The 19,753-nt window shown below is 37.3% G+C and overlaps 1 protein-coding gene across 3 annotated transcripts in view; it reads right to left on the reverse strand.

Annotated features, from left to right (window-relative positions):
* LOC136877429 (sodium-coupled monocarboxylate transporter 2) overlaps positions 1-19,753 on the reverse strand; it is a 426,077-nt gene that overhangs the window by 75,881 nt on the left and 330,443 nt on the right. For all 3 annotated transcript variants that reach the window (XM_067151480.2, XM_067151461.2, XM_067151471.2), the window contains 3 exons: positions 17,517-17,650; positions 15,089-15,277; positions 1,551-1,705 (listed from right to left, as the gene is read on the reverse strand). In XM_067151480.2, coding sequence (XP_067007581.1) covers positions 1,551-1,705; positions 15,089-15,277; positions 17,517-17,650 — 478 coding nt within the window. The remainder of the gene's footprint in view (positions 1-1,550; positions 1,706-15,088; positions 15,278-17,516; positions 17,651-19,753) is intronic.

Here is a 19,753-nt window from a genome sequence, read left to right on the forward strand (position 1 = left end):
TCTGGATGAGGAAAATGCTGGGTACTGGGTGTTAAAACATTTTAGGCCTAGAGAGTATCAGTAGCCCACATGCAACAAATGTAAAGTTGCCAAAACGTAGAAAATTTAAATAGTTGAATTAGAATATGAAATAATACTTTCTAGCAGTGTTTTACCAAACCGATTTGTAGCTCTTTCTTGCATACTGTGGGTTTAGAATGGGCGGCCCCATTTATTGTGAGTTTGATTTCTAGGAGAAAATCATAGAGAATCTTTGTCAGGTAGCACATTTCCATTTCATTCTGATCTATTACGAGCTAAACATCATTAAGGAGAGAGATGCACCATTCACCAGTCTAAATTTCATGATTTTTCACATTTTAAAATTCCAGGAATCCTTATTTGAATGAAAATTTACATGTTTAATATTAACTACCACCACATTCATAACACAATCACAAATTTAAAGAAATGTTACCCATTTGTCATCAGTGTATTGTAAATTTTGCTGGCATAATTTGCACAGTCGGGCAGCATTTTTACCATTTATTCATATGCTTCTTGTTCTTTATTCATAAAAATTAAGAGAGCTGCAGCACATCTTGTCTGCCTGTATGTTGCCATTTTGGTTGACTAGCACTGCAAGCACGTGTAAACAGTATCTGTAAGTTACTTGTGATAAACTTTTACAAGTAACTTGCTTGTTTTTCTTGCATGAAGCGTAAACCCAGCAGCAACTGCCTTGCAAGAATTTGAAGCAATAACTTGCACAAGTTACTTGCTAGTGTAAACTTAGTCTTAGTTGACTTGTGTTCAGGGGCTCATATATGAATTGAACGTAAATTTACCACTCTTAATGTCTTGCTAAGCCTAATGTACTCAAGGTTTTTTCTGTTGAGAATAACCCCTTTAGCTTGAAGCACACCCCTGCCACACCTGTACGGCAGCAGCTTCTGATGAATTTATGCAGCATTTCCTCCACAAAGGCTTCAACAACCTCTTAAGGGAGAACTCCTCCAACCATAGCTGTTGGTTCTCATTTAGTTCATCAGATTTGGTACTGGCCACCCAACCCTCAGCCAGACAGCTGCAGATCCACAAATATATATGCTAGCAGGAGGTTCCTGACCTGGCCATCTTCTATGGATTGAAATTTAAGTTAAATTTAATATTAGCCTAAGTAATTTGTTCTGCTTATATTAGATATATATGGTATACATACCATACATCAAATGCCCAGTATTTTCTAAAAGAATATCCTGCATTTGAAAATTTTGACATAGCAATCCTAACCAGGTAGAAAATTACTATGGTAACCATGAGACATGATCATGATGATGTTGTTTAAAGAGGCCTAACATCTAAGGTCACTGGCCCATCCCATGAGACAAAGACAGTGGACATAACTATGTAAGTTAAAACAAGTGAACTATTGTACTTTGAGCACAGGACTGATTGGAGAAAAATATTATAGATTGTTAGAAAACATCTGACTATTTCCAGACTTAAGTTCAGAGATATTTGTTCAACTGATACCTGTTCATCACTACAAATTCCATTCTGGCACTCACTTAAAGAACTGAAGACGGCCTCTTTCTTTTGAAATGTTGATCACAGGGCTGACACCACCTAAATTAATGCAGCCCTGGATAATTACTGCCAAACTGCATGCTGTCATAACAAGACCTTGAATAACATCTGCATGGATTGCTGCTTTCAATCCTCCCTGTAAAAGAAGAGCAAAAATAAAAGTAATGCATGACCAAGATGTAATTATGTTATTTAAAAAAACAAACCAATGTGAATTAGGCTCTCCAAGCTCTCTATAAGTCTTACAAAGAGAGGTCACCTAACAAAATTATGAATATGGTAGATAATCAATCACTGATTCATCTCGCATGCAGCTTCTTGATGACTCCATGGAAAGGTTTCCTGAAGGTACTCTTAGATCAGTGCTAAACTTTTAGCAGAAAATAAAGGTTGATGTTAACAAGAGTGCAAAGAAGTAGTTATGAACTGTAGTAGAGCATTTCATTTTGAGACTACAGGTTTTCCATCAACCAGAACGATCAGTGCTATAAGTCCCAAATTTTTACAGGTTATGTTGTGACAAGAAGGTATGTGACAATTATTGAGGAATTACACTATTGTCACCAATAGCCAAAATTTTGAAGATAATAATAGAAAGGAGGGTGAGATGAAGGGTGGAAAGAAAAGAGCAGTATGGCTTTCGACAGGGCAGGTTAACGATAGACCCTATATTTACTATGATATTGCCGTACTGATGGAAAAGCAGTGGGGATATGGAAAAGATCTGGTGATGGTATTCCTTGATCTAGTGAAATCATACGATAGTGTTAATAGAGAAAAGGTATGCGGAAGCCCTGGAAAGAAAAGGATGTAGAAGTCAATCACGGGATTTAGGGAAAGCGATGTATAAAAACTGTTCCAGTTGTGTCCAGACTCCAGTGGGGAGAACAGATTGGTTTAGAAACCAAACTGGACTAAGACAGGGAAGTATGTTGTCTCCACTTATATTTAAAATTGTTAAGGATGACATTTGAAACGAAACAAAGGCAACATATAGAGGGGATGTATGTCTGTCTGTTAGGTCATCAGCCCAGAGGCTGGTTGGATCCTCAAATAGCACCACCAAAGGTTATGTGGTTATAAGGAAACTGCAAAAACCAATGGCAGCACTAAAATGAGGCGTACTGGGCAAGACGAGGAGTGAGGTAATTTGCCATTGCTTTCCTCACTGGGTCAGAAAGTGCTATTGCAGCACGACTGACCCTATGAGCAACACCTTTCATAACACTCAGATGCACTAGTCGTGTTCTGAATGTCATTACTCAGGACCACTCATACCCCAGCAGCTTCCATGTTGTCACAGCCATGGATGAGACAGGGACTTCGGTGAAAGCTACACTTTACTCTGGCCTGTGCCAAGGGATGGATACAAAAGTACTGTATCAATCAAGAAATGGCAGCAGGCAGGATAGAGGGGATATGAAAATGATATTGTTTGTGGATGACAGTGATCTGGGGAGTCAACAATTACAGAAATTAAAGTTCAACTGGAGGCTTTAAATTAAAATATTGAGAAATATGGTATAAAAATCAGTTTGAAGAAAAGCAAAACAGTGGTGATGACAAGAGGAGAAAGGCAGGAAAAGGATTCATTAGCATTTGAGGACAAAACCTTAAGATTGTTGAGTGCTTCAAATATTTGGGAAGTGAAATAATGCAAGATGCAAGGTTGGATAAGGAGATCAGCAGAAGGGTACAAGTGGGAAATATATTCCAACAGAATGTAAGGAACCTTGTGCAGAACAGAGAAGTTCCTATGAAATGTAAAGAGATAATGTACAAGATGTACTATACCCTTATATTAACATATGCATCAGAGACTTGGACATCGACAGCAAGAGATGAGAGTAAAAATTGTGGCCAGTGAAATGAAGTTCCTGAGTATGGTATGAAAGACTAGAGAGACAGAGTAAGAAATGTTGAGGCCAGAAAAGAAATAGAGATAGAAAAATTGAGTGATAAGGAGGGAGAAGAATAAACTGAAATGGTTTGGACATATTATGAGGATGGAGGAGGGAAGGATACCACAACAAATGTTGGAGGCTAAGATAGAGGGAAAGAGGCCCAGAATAAGATGGATATACTCTGTCAAAAACAATATAAGAAAAAGAAGACTGCAATGGAATAAAATTACTGAGAAGATGTGGTGGAAGGAGAGGCAGCAGTGGAGATATACCATCAACACCCTGACCTGGCAGGAGCTGGATAAGGGGAAATGACAATGATGTTTTAAGTCAAGGCATAACAAATCTTGGATGCCAAATTGCTTCAATGTCTAAAATTAGTGGATTACAACTAGTTGCAACAAACTTCCCTTAATTTTGCATAAAGAAGACACATTTTAAGATTAAAAATAAGAACATATTTTAATGTGCATCTTTGATCATAAAGGTTAACAACACCTTGAAATAATTGTCAGTTGCAGTACAGTTTGGACAAAAGATAAATTCTGGTAACTGATAATCCAATCCACAAAGGTATGACTTTTCAGTTCAAACATCTCACATGTATAGGCCAGGATTAGAAAAGCAGCTACCCTGGTAAGAAGCCATGAACTATGCCTCTCTGCTGTCATAATCCTAAGTTCTCTCTTTGGTCAAGCTGTCAGCTCTTATTATAAAGTCTAGAAAAGGGTAACATAGAAAGAGTAGCTTATCAAAGCACGTTCACTGGGCACATCAAATCAAAATCTCTTTATTTGCAAATGAGGTGTCTACCTCGGTGGCAAATGGTACGCTAAAATACATTATTGTCAAGCACTAAATATTAAATTAACAAGTGAAGAAAATTTTCCTATGATACAATATTATACAATTTACGCTAACAATGTTTTCTATTAAACACACAGCTCATCCTTAATAAATTTATATTGTTTACAAAATTCTACTTATAATATTTCCTGTACTACTTACAAATATAGTCAACTGATATACAGTATGTGGAATTACTTCAAATGATACTATACAACTGGTATAAGATTAATATTTACATTGCATTTATTTATTTACTTTTTTTTTTACCCGTTCTGGAACCTAAGTAGCATAACGACCTGCTGCGTCTTAACCGGAGCCCCTTTTGCCACCACTTTTCAGAGTTCCTGAAGGGCCTTCACAGCTACCGTAGCGGTCCCAGGGCCCTCGAAGTCCCCACTGTACTTCACCCATACAGGCAGTCCCCTACTTTGGCTGTCCAAAGTCCTTAGACCAGGGGATGGAATTAATTTATTCACACATTTTTTTATTTACAATAACCTGCACTGGTCGAATGCCCTCTAACACTTCATTTATTTTCTCTGTTGCTGTTTATTCTCTTCTTGAATATCTGTACAGATTTTGGAAAAGGATCAAACACTTCCCCTGGTAAACTGTTCCACTCCTTCACACCCTTCCCAATGAATGAAAATTTACCCCAATCGCTTCTGCTAAAATTCCTTCTAATTTTATATTTGTGGTCAGTCCTGCCGATATAATTATTTTCCGACTGAAGCCTCTCACGGATATCTCCCCATGCTTCTTCTCTTGTATAGGCTCTATATAATCCTGTAAGTCTAGTTTTCTCCCTTTTCTTACTTAAAGTTTCCCACCCAAGTTCCTTTAACATTTCTGATACACTACTCTTTCTCCTGAAATCCCCTGTTACAAATCTTGCTGCTTTCCTCTGCACACTATCTATTTCTTTTATTAGGTATTCTTGGTGAGGATCCCAAACACTGTTTGCATATTCCAATAATGGACGAACCATACTTAAGTACTTATTTCTTTTAATTTTTTTTTTTTTTTTTTGCTAGGGGCTTTACGTCGCACTGACACAGATAGGTCTTATGGCGACGATGGGATAGGAAAGGGCTAGGAGTTGGAAGGAAGCGGCTGTGGCCTTAATTAAGGTACAGCCCCAGCATTTGCCTGGTGTGAAAATGGGAAACCACGGAAAACCATCTTCAGGGCTGCCGATAGTGGGATTCGAACCTACTATCTCCCGGATGCAAGCTCTTTCTTTTAATTCTTTATTGCATCCTTTAAGTAGCCTCATTATGACATGTAACGATCTGTATGCTTTCCAAACAATATCATCAACATGACCCTTCCAGTGCAAATTACTTTCAAATCTCACACCTAAGTATTTGCACTTGCCATACAAAGTATATTCAAATTCAGTTTTAAAGCTCCTGTTTGTAAAAGTTGTAACAGTTGATTTGCCTCCATTAACCTTCATATTATTTTCTTCCACTCATTGTTGGATACTTTCAAGGTCCCTTTGTAATTCTGAACAATCCTCAATGTTGTTTATTTCCCTATAAACAATTATGTCATCTGCATACAATCTTATTTTTGATGTTATATTGTTCCCTAAATCATTTCCGTATATTAAGAAAAGTAACGGACCCCCAAACTTCCAAACTTTCTCTTCCTGAGATACATTATTTCCTACTTTGACTTTCTGAACCCTTGAATTTAGAAATGTTCTTATCCAACGTGTAACCCTTACGTCCAATCCTGTTCCCTCCAATTTCTTTAATAATATTCCATGTTCCACTCTATCAAAGGTTTTGGAAAGATCTATGGCTATGCAATCTAACTGGCCTCCTGAATCCAACTTATGTGATATGTCCTGCTGAAATCCCACCAGTTGTGCCCCACAAGAAAATTTCTCTCTAAATCCATACTGGCTCCTCATGAACCAATTTTTATCATCACATATCCCTCTGATGTACTTTGATATTAAACTCTCCAGTATTTGACAAACTATACTGGTCAGGCTGATTGGTCTGTAGTTCTCTGGTTTCCTTTTATCACCCTTCCCTTTATAAATTGGTATTATTATAGATTTCTTCCATTCCTTTGGTATTACACTATCATTTATGACATAGTCAAAGAGAAATTTTAAATAAGGCACTATGTACCACCCCATTGTCTTTAATACCTCCCCAGTAATTTGATCACTTCTTGCTGCTTTTCCTTGTCGAAGCAGTTGGATTTCTCTGAAAATATCTTCATTTGTGAATGAGAAGCTTCTTGTTTCCCTCTGTGTCTCTCCCTCTCTATCTTTTGTTTCGGTTTCCAACTCCTGACAATCGTCTACTGAATCTCTGAATTCCCTACTAAATAGGTTTGCTTTCTCAGTATCTGTTAAATACCGTAGTGTTCACCCCCTTCTCCCACCATTGTAGAAATTTGGATTCCTTTTCCTTTTTGATTCCTGATATATGAATACAGCTTTTTCCATTTCCCTTTGTGGTCATTACCCTCTTGAAGTATGCCATTCATATAATTCTCTTTTGCTTCCTTTTTCACTCTATTCAGTTCCCTCATTAGCTGTTTTCTAGTTTCTCTACTCTCCCTACCCTCTTTGATTTTCCTGTTTACTATTCTACATTTTCTTTTTAATTTTCTTATTTCCCTTGTATAATAAACAGGGTCTGAGGTCATTTTACCCTTCTTAACAGGTACAAATCTCTTCTCTCCTTCCCAAATGATTCCTTTAAATTTAGCCCAAAGTGTATCCACGTTACTCCCTTCACTTATCCAACAACTGAATTGTGATTTAAGGTACCGGTAAGTCCCAAATTCATCAACTTTAGTTTTTCTGTACAATTTCTTGTCTTGTGTAACCCTCTTATTAAGCCTTTTTGGTACGAGTCCTATATCCATTATTACAGCCTTATGTCTCCTATTCCTTCAATTACCTCAGTTTTATCAACAATTTCCCATGGTTTAACCAAGAATACATCTAGTAAGTTATTGAGATGAGTCGGTTCTTGTACTACTTATGTAAATCCTCCCTCCCAAATTAACTTATTTGCCAGTTTCTGTTCATGGGCTTCACTAGCAGCTCCATTCCATTCAACTTCAGGCAAATTTAGATCTCCCCCAATTATTACCATATCATTATTATTGTTTTTATGAGTATAATCTATTATTTTCTCAAATATTTCCATGTCTCTTTCCTCTCTTCCAGGCCTGTATGTTCCTATAATTCCCACCTCCTTCATATTATCACAAACTAATTTTATCCCTAATATTTCATCCCTTTCATCAGTAAACCATTCATTTGAACAGTAAGTTTCCTTCGCCAGAATAAACACCCCCCCCTCCCTTTTTATCTCCTCGGTCTCTACGATAGACTGTGTATCCTTCTGGATACTTCTCTATTACCCACCCCTTCTCTCAACCACGATTCCACTCCTATCACCAAATCAGTCTCATAAGATTCCATTCAAGGAGAATAAGTGGAATATCTCTGGATTGAGGTACTGTACATGTTAAATGTGTGAAAATGACTTCATTGATCTTCATGTCACTTATTTTAGATGCATACACGAATTTATTGCCTTATATATAGTTAGCCACCTGTACACTAGATTATATGTTTGACTAGCATGTACCCGCAGCTTTGCCCGCATTTATTAATTCAACTGTTTTATATAATAAAAACATATTTTTTCTTTATAGAGCTTCCGGTTGAACTATATTAATGTCCTTCCAAATGGAGCTAAGATGTATAGTGCATTTGCCTTTCCAACTCTTGAACAAACCACGTACAGTTGACAATGGGAGAAGCAGCCTTTCGGAAGATGGAGTTGTACTACTTTAAGAGATTGTTCTTGTGCCTTGTTGATATTCATAGCAAAACTGAAACAAATGGGGAACTGCAGACATCTAAACTTAAACTGTATACCCGAAGAAATTATTCGAATCCAAGGAATTAATATTACTGAACCCAAATGGTCCATATCATTGTCTTAGAATATTGTAAATTATAGAAAGATACAGGGAAATGGATTACAGTTACATTAGAGGCCGGATATATGGTGCAATTTCGCTTGCCCAAGCTTGGAGCTAAGGTCCACGTGTCAGAGTCATTTGATGACGTAATATGGAAGTAATGGAATATTCCACGCTATCGTGAGAGAGGTGTGTGATTGAGGTACTCAAATTATAAGTTGGCAGCATTTCTGAGTAGCGAATAGGAGCACAGCAAGTTCGAAGTGATGGGGGAAAATTAAATATGGACGCCCGTATGAATGCCCTCCAAAATTAACTAAATTACTGAGGGACAGTGTGGAATCAAATTTAAGCTCTCCTGTGGATGAGAATTAAAGATGACATATTCCTAGTGATCTAACGTAACCAATAAATGCAGTCATACAGGACAGGATATTGCACCACTAATGATGGGGTTCCCCGAACTCCGTACCCAGAAGCTAGTGTGCAGGGAGAAGCCACTTAGAAGAACCACTCTGCTGCGTGATTTTGAATGGACCGGACGAAAGGCGCATGGTGTTCGATGCGAACTAACGATCTTGAGCATTTCTCAGGCTGATAACTATAACTGTCGATAGGATACAACGGGATCCGATAGATTTCATTTTTAACTAGATAATGGTGAAAAATCTTGTAGAAATTGGGAAGACAATCTTATAATACTAACTTTGATAAAGCAGGAAAGACCGGAATGATATTGATATACAGACGCTTCGCAGTGCTGCGTGTTGAGAATTGCAAAAAAAATAGCAGAGACAAAGTATATATTATTGGTGTAAACAAGTGTTTAATGTGTTGTTATAAGTTATTTATACATGTGTTTGTGCATTTTAGTGTGGTAATATGTGAAGCCATGTGAAACATTAAAACCTGCAAGAATGAAGAACATGGGTATCGAGAAAGGCATTGGTTTGCATGCTAAGGTCGCCAATATGATGGCTTAATTCTCATCAAGGGGCCGACCTGAAACCATGAGGCCGTAGAGCTGAGTATGGGACGTCGCTGAATTCGATAAGTACCCCTGATTCACTATATCTGGCTTGTGCACGATTAGCTGTTAACCTATAAATAATTTCATGCATGATGTTCATTTTATTTTTTTATTTTCACTGTAGCAAGGATAGTTAGAGTTATAGGGCGTAACTTTCATACTGATGCCTGGGGAGTGAATATGTAAATAATAGGCGTGTGTTGAATATGATCTTAAATAATGAGATAATAGGCGTGTGTTGAATATGATCTTCTTAAATAATAAAATAATAGATGTGTGTTGAATATGATCTTCTTAAATAATATAATAGGTGTATAAATATGATCTTCTATAGTGATAAAATACGTGTGTGAAATATGGTTTTCTTTAGTGCGTGATCCTCTGATAAAGGTATCAGCGTGTGTGTGAATATTTGAAGTAATATAGGAGGCAATCAGTATAATTTTGTAGTCATGGGAATTAAATAGATCAGTATAGCATGCTGCATGATATCAAGATCATCGAGAGAAATTTCATTGACCGAGAAAATACGAACCTTGGCCATCCAGGCACATTACAGTGAAATTTTAGAGCTTATTTCATCAGTAAGTAACATGTGTTTTAACTAGTTGACGAAATGTGCTGTAGGGAATAGATATTCTTCATATAGAGTTTATCCGAGATTTAGCGAGTCTAGTTTCGAAGTAGATCCTTTAAGACACAAATGCCAGTAGCAGGAGACGAACCAATGAGGTGCAGTAATATGGGAATCAGTACCAGTCAAGTGATATTTGTGTTTCTTAATATGATGAAAGTTGCGAGGAATGTGGAATTAAACACGTGATAAATGGAGCAAACGATGTGTATTGAAAGTGTTGAATGCTTATAAATGGTGGTTATTGTTCGCTCAGAGAAGCAGTAATACGAAAGATGATTTGAGAAAACATATGAGTTCATTAAAGCGGAGAGAGAGAGATATTAATTTGGTGATGAGAGTAGCTGGCCGTGTTAGTGAAATAAACAGATGAGAGGCGCACGAGATAAGACAGTCGCCCGTGCTGGCTGGATATGTGTATTAGAGGAGTCCAAACAGCGTTGTTAGGGTCTTAAAATAAAAGAGTTAATGTCATTCATAATATAGTTCGGCTTGAGGAATTTAGGACAGCACATTGAGATTAACAATGATAGATATACTTCGAGACAGTTCATTGTGATGTAGAGAATGATAGGTCACGGTAATGATGCGGAGCTGAGGTTCGAAGTTTGATACCCGGCCAGATCAATGATCAGGATTTTTCCCTGTGATTATTTATTTGACTGATGTTGTATTTGCTTCATTGTATTATATGTTTTACCATGTGTTGGGCAATGCAAATTCTGGTTTGCAGTTGCATAATTTCTTGTCAATGTGTGAATTCAATTCACTTATGGTTGATTTATTGCGACAATGTGGTTTTGTCCTATTGTCATAGAATCAGTGTAGAATAAGTTTGTGGTTTATAATATTAGTATAGGCTCTTTGCTACAGAGTTGGAATATATTTTACGTACTACGGAAACAGCTGATTATGCATGTGCGAGATATTTTTGTTTAATAATGAATCAGAGTAGTAAGTTAATTTATTCGTGTCAGGGGTTACTGTCGATTCGGTCGCGTTCCGTATTATTTGCATATATAGGAGTGGAGGATGTTATAGGAAAGAATGAGTTAGATAGATTTTGGACTTAAATAATATTAGGAATGATTTCATAAATTATTAAAAACAAATAATTATATGATTTTAAAAAATATGTGGATTTAGTAATTATTTGATTTTACAAATATAATTGAATAATTTTTAACAATTTCAGAGGTAACAACTTTAATGATGTGATAACCTCAAATTTAATGAATAATAATAATTTAATAAATTTAATTTAATAAAACGAGGAGTTCACGAATTATACAACGAATGTTGGATTTAATGATTTCATACAGCTTCATAATTTCATGATGGAATATTGTAATAAAGTAAATGATTTAAGAATTATAATTACAAGTTTCATAACTTAATAACTGAATAATTTGAAAGTATGGAAAGTGAATACAGATTAATTGATTCAGGAGTAAATGGATGAAGTTTTTTGGGTTTTATGTTTTGGATTTCAAAGGTTACTCTGACAAACTAATTGAATGTATTGATGGACAATTCCATTAATATTTTATTATTATTATTTTTGAAATGTGGTGTTAACTAGATATGATGGAAACCGAATTGATTTATAAAAATGGAAGTAGTGGAGTAAAGTAATGTTGGCAAATGAAAATGAGATGTAATAGGAATAAAATTAAGTGATGTGTTTGGAGGAGATTTTGAATTCATGAATCAGGTTGTTGATATCTCAGAGTCAGAGTTGACAAATTAGAAACATTAATTTGGTAATTTAGGCTGGTGAATTCCTAACAAATGATGGTGTGAGGAGTGCCTCATAATAAATAATTATGTAAATTGAACAGAATTCAAATGAACCGAATGATATAGTGAGTGATGTATCAATACATGATCTGAAATTTTTTTGTTGTTAATTTGTATAGGAGTGTTACTTTGCCAAAGTTTAGCATTTCTTTCACTAAATCTGTGTTTACAAAAAAGGTTCTCATTCAGATCATCTTATTTAAAATTTTTCTTCTCTCTTATCCTTCTTGCTTAGTAATTAAAGGTTAGTTTGTAACATTTGAAGATGTCTCTGTGGGTAGTACCCAGTCAGCAACCCTGTGATAGTCTTATGCCGGTGCCACATTTCAAAGGCTTGAAGGGTAGAGGGTTGATTACTTTGCTCGCGGCATGTCCAATCATGAGAATGGCTTCAATAATATTAGTCATCAGTTTCAGAGTCGTGTTCATTGCAAAGGGCAGGATTCTTATTCTTAAGAAGGATAATCGTTGCCACAATCGTCCGCTCTAAGATGTTCGAGGGTACTCCAGGTGACCAAGTCTTTCAAAAGCTCTGCCGTGTAGTTGATAGACTTGTAACTTTGTAGAACATCAGATAATTCTTGTAAAAGTTGCTTGTTGATGGCGCTGAAGCTTCACTTCTTGGAGCAAGAATTGCTCTTTGACATAGCCATGCATAATTGGTGAAATGCTGTGGCCACTAATGTTAAATATTTCAGATCTGTGCGTGTTTATTTTAATCTAATCTTATTTACTATAGCCTATGTTTTCTCTAAATGAAATAATAAAATATGAGATTGAGTTAGCTGAAAGAAAACATGGTAACCAGATAATTCTTGTGAGTGTTGCTTATTGATGATGTTGACAGCTTCATGTCTTGGTGCAAGAATTGCTCTTGGGCACAGACATGCGTCTTAGGTGAAAACCTGTGCCCACCTATGACAAACATTTCAGATCTTTGTTTACTGCAAATTTGGATGGGTATCATACACATGCACACAGACAGACAGAGAGAGAGACAGACAGACATCATGACCCAAAGGAAAATGGCTTCCACGGACTTAAAATGGCATCATGACTGATATATGTATTATTCCTTGTTATTTCCTCTAAATGTATACATGTCCAACCCTTGTCCCCTTTCTCTACGCGGTTTGGGTATGAAGTGAGATGAATCTTCATAGCAAGTTTTTACAACCGGATATCTTTCATGACATCAACCTAATCAGATGAGTTAATGAGATGAAATGAATGACATGATATATGATAGTAAGAATGAAGAGGATGAAGAGGATGAAACCCGGCGCCGGAACATAGCCCATTCTTCTTGAATAGCTCAAGACTTTACGTCCCCACCTGACGGACGAATCACCATGAACAGCGTCATATACCCTCACATTATATAAGACCAAAAACAGCTTCCTACACCATGGATGTAAAATGGCTCCTTGAATTGTGTTCTCTACCTACCTTATGTAATTTGCCTAGCGACAGTGACTCTATGCATATAATCTTGGTGACAGCACGTTGGATTGCCATATCCCAATACAAGTTTTCTGATGGTTTTTCGTTCATAACTCGCCAACGAAAGCGAAAATGAAAATTCCAGCTTCAATCATGTTTTTCACAAACTTCCAATTGTGTCTGAAAATGTTTGTTCTATCTAAAAGTGTGCAAACCAAAAACTGTAAACAAAAAATTTTTTTAAAAAAACCTAGTTCCAATCATCCATATTTTCACCCTCATCATCATCATCATCATCATCATTTCCCTTTATCCAGCTGTAGCCGGGTAGGGGCAAATATGGTTCCTCTCCACTTTCTTCGGTCTTTCCACCACTCCTCCTCCAACACTGTGTCCCAGTCCAGGTTTCTTTCTATAATGCTGCATTGGATGGTATCCTTCCATCTCAATCGTGGTCGTCCACGGCCTCTCCTTCCTTGGATTTGCATTTCCATCACCTTTTTTGGCATTCTCTCGTCGCTCATTCGCTTTATGTGTCCAAACCATCTTAGTCGGCTCTTCTCTATTCTATCATTCATTTTTTCCACTCCAATTTCTTCCCGGATTTTCTCATTCCTTATTTTGTCTCTTCTACTCTTCTGTATCATACTCCTCAAGAATTTCATTTCGGCTGCCTGTATTCGACTCTCATCCTTCTTTGTCATTGTCCAAGTTTCTGCTCCGTAAGTTGTTATGGGTACGTAATACATCTTGTACATAGTATCCTTTGCTTCCACTGGCACATCTTTGTCCCATAACATATTTCTTACACTATGATAGAAACAACTTCCAGCTTGAATCCTTTTACTAATCTCAGCATCCAGTCGAGCATTCTCCATTTTCACCCTATGAGCTATAATAATGGAGATCTTCACAAATTTCTAAATCCATCGATGACAAGCATAGCCAAATATTGTTATAATCATTAATTGTTTAAAAATTAGAAGTCTGATTTGATAGAATCCGATGTTTATTCAAGATTGAAACGTATCATTCTGTTTTTAATTAATGGTATATTTTTCATGTATTTTGTAAATTTATGTTATACTGAATTAATTTTGACAGATTGAAGAAGCCTGGAGTTATAAATGCAAATATTGTTCAGTCGTCTTGGTAACAAACTAACTGGCAATGTCCGGCTCCATGGCTAAATGGTTAGCGTGCTGGCCTTTGGTCACAGGGGTCCTGGGTTCGATTTCCAGCAGGGTTGGGAATTTTAACCATAATTGGTTAATTTCGCTGGCACGGGGACTGGGTGTATGTGTCGTCTTCATCATCATTTCATCCTCATCATGACATGCAGGTCGCCTGCGGGCGTCAAATCAAAAGAGCTGCATCTGGAGAGCCAAACTTGTCCTCAGACATTCCCGCACTAAAAGCCATATGCCATTTAATTTCATTTCATTTCAACTGGCAATGGTGGCCATTGTTTCCATAACTGCTTTCATAAGTTGCAAAACTGCTTGGTAATTAACCCTTATTGGTAATAATAGTAATGAAAATAACTTCAAACTGAGGAAATAATAATGAAGGAACAATCATGCAGAGAAAGGGGCCAAAATAAATCATAAAAGGGCTAGACCTGGAATGACCTAATACTGATCAGTTGGATGAAAGCAAAATGGTATGACCTACGATGTTTCAAGCCCTTAAGACTGAACAACAACATTATTACACTGACCGACTATTGTTAGCAAAGGTGTACCCTGACTCTTCTGCTGCCACTCATTTTCACTAAATGAAATTACAACTGGAATTACAAAAACTAACCCACCAATGACAGATACAGAACAGCTAATATAAAAGTGAGAATGGCAATGTAAACTCCAGAATTATTTCCAGGTAACTTACCAGGAGAGTAAAAAATACACTGATGCTAGTAATGGCAATAATTGACACCCAATATGGCAGACCAATCACTGTTTTGAGGGCAACACATGGCGTGAATACTGTGACTCCAAGGTTTAACAGGCTTCTGATAACATACGTGAAGGAGGCAAGGCATCGCACCAATCGTGATTTGAACCGCATGTCAAGATACTGAAAGAAAAAGAGGTTCAAATATTATAGACTTCATGGAACATTTTATTTGAACCTTTTCTATAATAAGTTATTCAATGTAGAATAAAATTAGGAAAACTTAGAGGTAGTATTAACATGTACAAGGTATCACTTGAAATGTCATTCCTCTCATATGATGAATTATATATTTAATTTGGACAAAACTGATACCATAACAGCACAGAAAAATGTCCTTAATAGATAAAGCATTGCATATGTCTGCTGTCTTGCCTCACAGCTCCAAAAAAGATTCACCCTTATGTTGGTGATAGCTTTCCAACACAAACCTTCAAAAATGACAGCGTTGATTTGAAGCATATTTTTGTGTTCTTTGTGGTACTCTTTCTATGACAATATTTCGAAGGAAGAAGTCACTTGGTTTAATGTCTAGGCTATAGGGGGTAGCCACCTTCATCCATCTCCAGAACATTCAGAAGAGAAATGGTTAGGAAGCATGGTTAAGTAGTATTCACTGACTACAGTGGTATTAAAAGGGGCTGCCTGGCCAAGGCGGTAAAGGTGTGCTCGGTTCGCCCGGAAGGATGTGGGTTCGAATCCCCGTCAGAAAGTCATAAAATTTAAGAAACGAGATTTCCACTTCCGGAGGTGCATATGGCCCTGAGGTTCACTCAGCCTACACCAAAAATGAGTACCAGGTTAATTCCTGGGTGCAAAGGCGGCCGGGCGTAGAGCTAACCACTCCACCCCATCACGTGCTGCGGTTAACAATGGTGGAAGCCTTTACCTTCCACTCCTCCAAGGGCCTTCATGGCCTGTATGGAGGTGATTTTGACAATGGTATTAAAAAAGAAGGAATGGTCCAATGATCGTACGACTAAACATCACGAACCAACCTTCAATTATTTCTCTGAAAGCTTCTTTCATGTTCCTTATTTGTGGACATTCCTTTGCATAGAAATCAAAGTTTTGTATGTTTGTGACACGATCTCCAAGAAAGGGAGCTTCACTGGAGAACAAAGTGTTGTGTAACACAACCTCTTCTTTGATTTCCTAATTTAATTTTTAATTTTTTTAAAAAAATCTGCTTTATATTGCACTGACAAAGATAGGTCTTATGGTGACAGTGGGATAGGAGTGGGAGGGAAGTGGCCATGGCCTTAGTGAAGGTACAGACCCAGCATTTGCCTGATGTCAAAATGGGAAACCACATATATCTATTTTCGGGGCTGCCGACTGTGGGGTTCAAGCCCACTATCTCTCTGAAAGCCTAGAGAAACTGTCATCTTGTATGGAAATAAACCAAGATGAGAATAGAGATTGGTGAGAAACTTGGCACTGGCTAATCGACTAACTTTGAGATGAAGCCACTCGCAGGATTTCAATGTGTTCTTTTCAGTTTTGACTTTGTTAATCTATAACTGAGATTTCACAGTTGGTCAAAACTAATGCAGGATAATAAAATTAGGAAGGCTGAAAAATATTTGTCATAAATTTCCGTGTTTTCAGGAGTGTGACTACTTATCATGCGGTCACCATTCCCTAACACAGGCTCATGTTCAAAGGAGAGAAACAATATCCACATTATCTGTGGAGATGGGTCCCACCATGTACCAATGTGAACACAAAATTAGTTCTGGGTCACTGTAACACACTTTGTTTCCAGTAATAGCAGTATAACCTCACAGCTTCTGTTCTATTATCAACCTTTCTTAATCTTCCATTATTACAAGCAAGCATGCATGATTTGCAACACTAACTACTGAGTGAGGTGGCAGCATGTTGCAGGATGTGTAATTATGAGCTTGTATTTGGGAGATGGTGGATTTAAATCCACCATCAATACCCCTGAAGATGATCTTTCATGATTTCCCATTAATTAAGGCCTCAGGCACTTCATTCCTAGTCTTAGCACTTTCCTATCCCAATATCACCAAAACCATACAAGTTAGTGCAACATTAAACCACTAACATAAGAAAAATTAATACAAACTGCAATAATTTTCATGAACTTAAGAATTTGTGCACACAATTTGAAAGTTGATATACCCAAGTAATTTAGGTCCAAGAACAAAATTAAATGAGATGTTTTGTGCACCCCTTTTACATTTTTGGATATAGTGAAGAAATGTACAGTTAAAACCTACTGTAAAATAAAATTTTATGTAGGCAATACCAAAACCTACTTCTAAGGATATTGCATCTCTTTCACAATTAAATTCAACCTGATTAATCTAGAAATATGAATAGCATGACATACCTGGTAAACCGATGTTATTCCCAGGCTGTAGTACACAGGTAGAAACACGAAACATACAATTGGATAGGCGAGAACCATCCCATAAACAGTTTCCCACATTGCACTCCCTCTGTAGTAGAGTTCAGATGGAAACCCTATAAAAGATATATAACAAGAGTAGGTAAAACAAGCACTAAACCTTATCAAGATAGAAAAATACTGTACTGACAGAAAGAGATGTTAGAAATCAAATAAACAGAATATCATTGTTATGCCTAAAAAAAAGCGATGTAATAATATTTTAGCTTAGAATTCTGACCAGAAAGGTTCTGTCATCTAAGGTTCAGTCTTGTATGAACTATATGAACGAATTTTCATTTTAAGTGATATTTGCTGCAGACCAGCATTTCTCCCCTCAGTGTGGCCACATAGCTGTATTTTGAGGTGCAACAATGATATTTCATATTAGCACGTAAGTTGTGTGTATGTATTTTTTCCTATGTTATACATTAGTGGACTTTGATACAGCAGAGATGACAGAAGGGACATCCCAATCTTTGTGTGTGTGATTCCTAGTGCGGCAGTTATAGAGGGCATCTGATTCCAGTGGAGCAGCCCATTTAAATACCTGGCAATATGTATAAAATACCTTTGAGAATGGTGACCTCACCATACTAATAGCCTATAATGAAGTTTAATGTCCACTACCAGTACCTAAAAGAATCTTCAGTGAGAAGATGGAAGGAAAGAGACCTGGAGGCAGACTCTGAAAGCAATGGAAAACCTCAGTTTTACAGAGTATTACAGAATGGTGCAGAGATGCAGACAGTCTTCGGAGAAGAACGGAGGAAAGCAGGCAAAGATGAGAGCCCTGACACATCACCCAACCCAGAAGAAACCTAGAAATGAGATATGAGGAAGAAGAGCACAGTTCACGTAGTAATGAATTAATTTATTGAATTCAATGTAAATATACATTAGATAGTGGTGATGATAACTGACAATGAAAAGTAATGACTTCACTCTTTTTTTCTGTGGCAAGCAAGCTACTTCTGTAACTCACATGGGTCATTTTATTTGTCTGCTCTTTCTGTTGCTCCCTCTTCTATCGTTGCGTTTATCCTATTATGTGACTGTAATCATCTTTCTGTATTACTATAAATGACTTTATATATCACCTGTTTGTTTCTTCCTATATTGAACCACTGGGTTCCTATCCTGGTCTTCTGCTTGTCCTTGGTCCCTGGTCTTCTACCACCTGTATTCATCTTTATATTTTTGTATCTTCCCATTTCCAGTATTTATCTGGCTTTCTTCTTATCCTACACTCCCACATTGAGACTGAAGATCTGTTAAGATGGCCCCTCCAGTGTTTATCTGGCTTTCTTCTTATCCTACACTCCCACATTGAGACTGAAGATCTGTTAAGATGACCCCTCCAGTGTTTATCTGGCTTTCTTCTTATCCTACACTCCCACATTGAGACTGAAGATCTGTTAAGATGACCCCTCCAGTGTTTATCTGGCTTTCTTCTTATCCTACACTCCCACATTGAGACTGAAGATCTGTTAAGATGACCCCTCCAGTGTTTATCTGGCTTTCTTCTTATCCTACACTCCCACATTGAGACTGAAGATCTGTTAACATGACCCCTCCAGTGTTTATCTGGCTTTCTTCTTATCCTACACTCCCACATTGAGACTGTGATCTGTTAAGATGACCCCTCCAGTGTTTATCTGGCTTTCTTCTTATCCTACACTCCCACATTGAGACTGAAGATCTGTTAAGATGGCCCCTCCAGTATTTATCTGGCTTTCTTCTTATCCTACACATTCATATAGAGACTGTGATCTGTTAAGGTGGCCCCTCCAGTATTTATCTGACTTTCTTCTTATCCTACACATTCATATAGAGACTGTGATCTGTTAAGATGGCCCCTCCAGTGTTTATCTGGCTTTCTTCGTATCCTACACTCCCACATTGAGACTGAAGATCTGTTAAGATGACCCCTCCAGTGTTTATCTGACTTTCTTCTTATTCTACACATTCATATAGAGACTGTGATCTGTTAAGGTGGCCCCTCCAGTATTTATCTGGCTTTCTTCTCATCCTACACTCCCACATTGAGACTGAAGATCTGTTAAGATGGCCCCTCCAGTGTTTATCTGGCTTTCTTCTTATCCTACACTCCCACATTGAGACTGAAGATCTGTTAAGATGACCCCTCCAGTGTTTATCTGACTTTCTTCTCATCCTAC

Source organism: Anabrus simplex, chromosome 1 (genome assembly GCF_040414725.1).
Source record: "Anabrus simplex isolate iqAnaSimp1 chromosome 1, ASM4041472v1, whole genome shotgun sequence".
In the NCBI taxonomy this organism is placed as follows: Eukaryota; Metazoa; Arthropoda; class Insecta; order Orthoptera; family Tettigoniidae; genus Anabrus; species Anabrus simplex.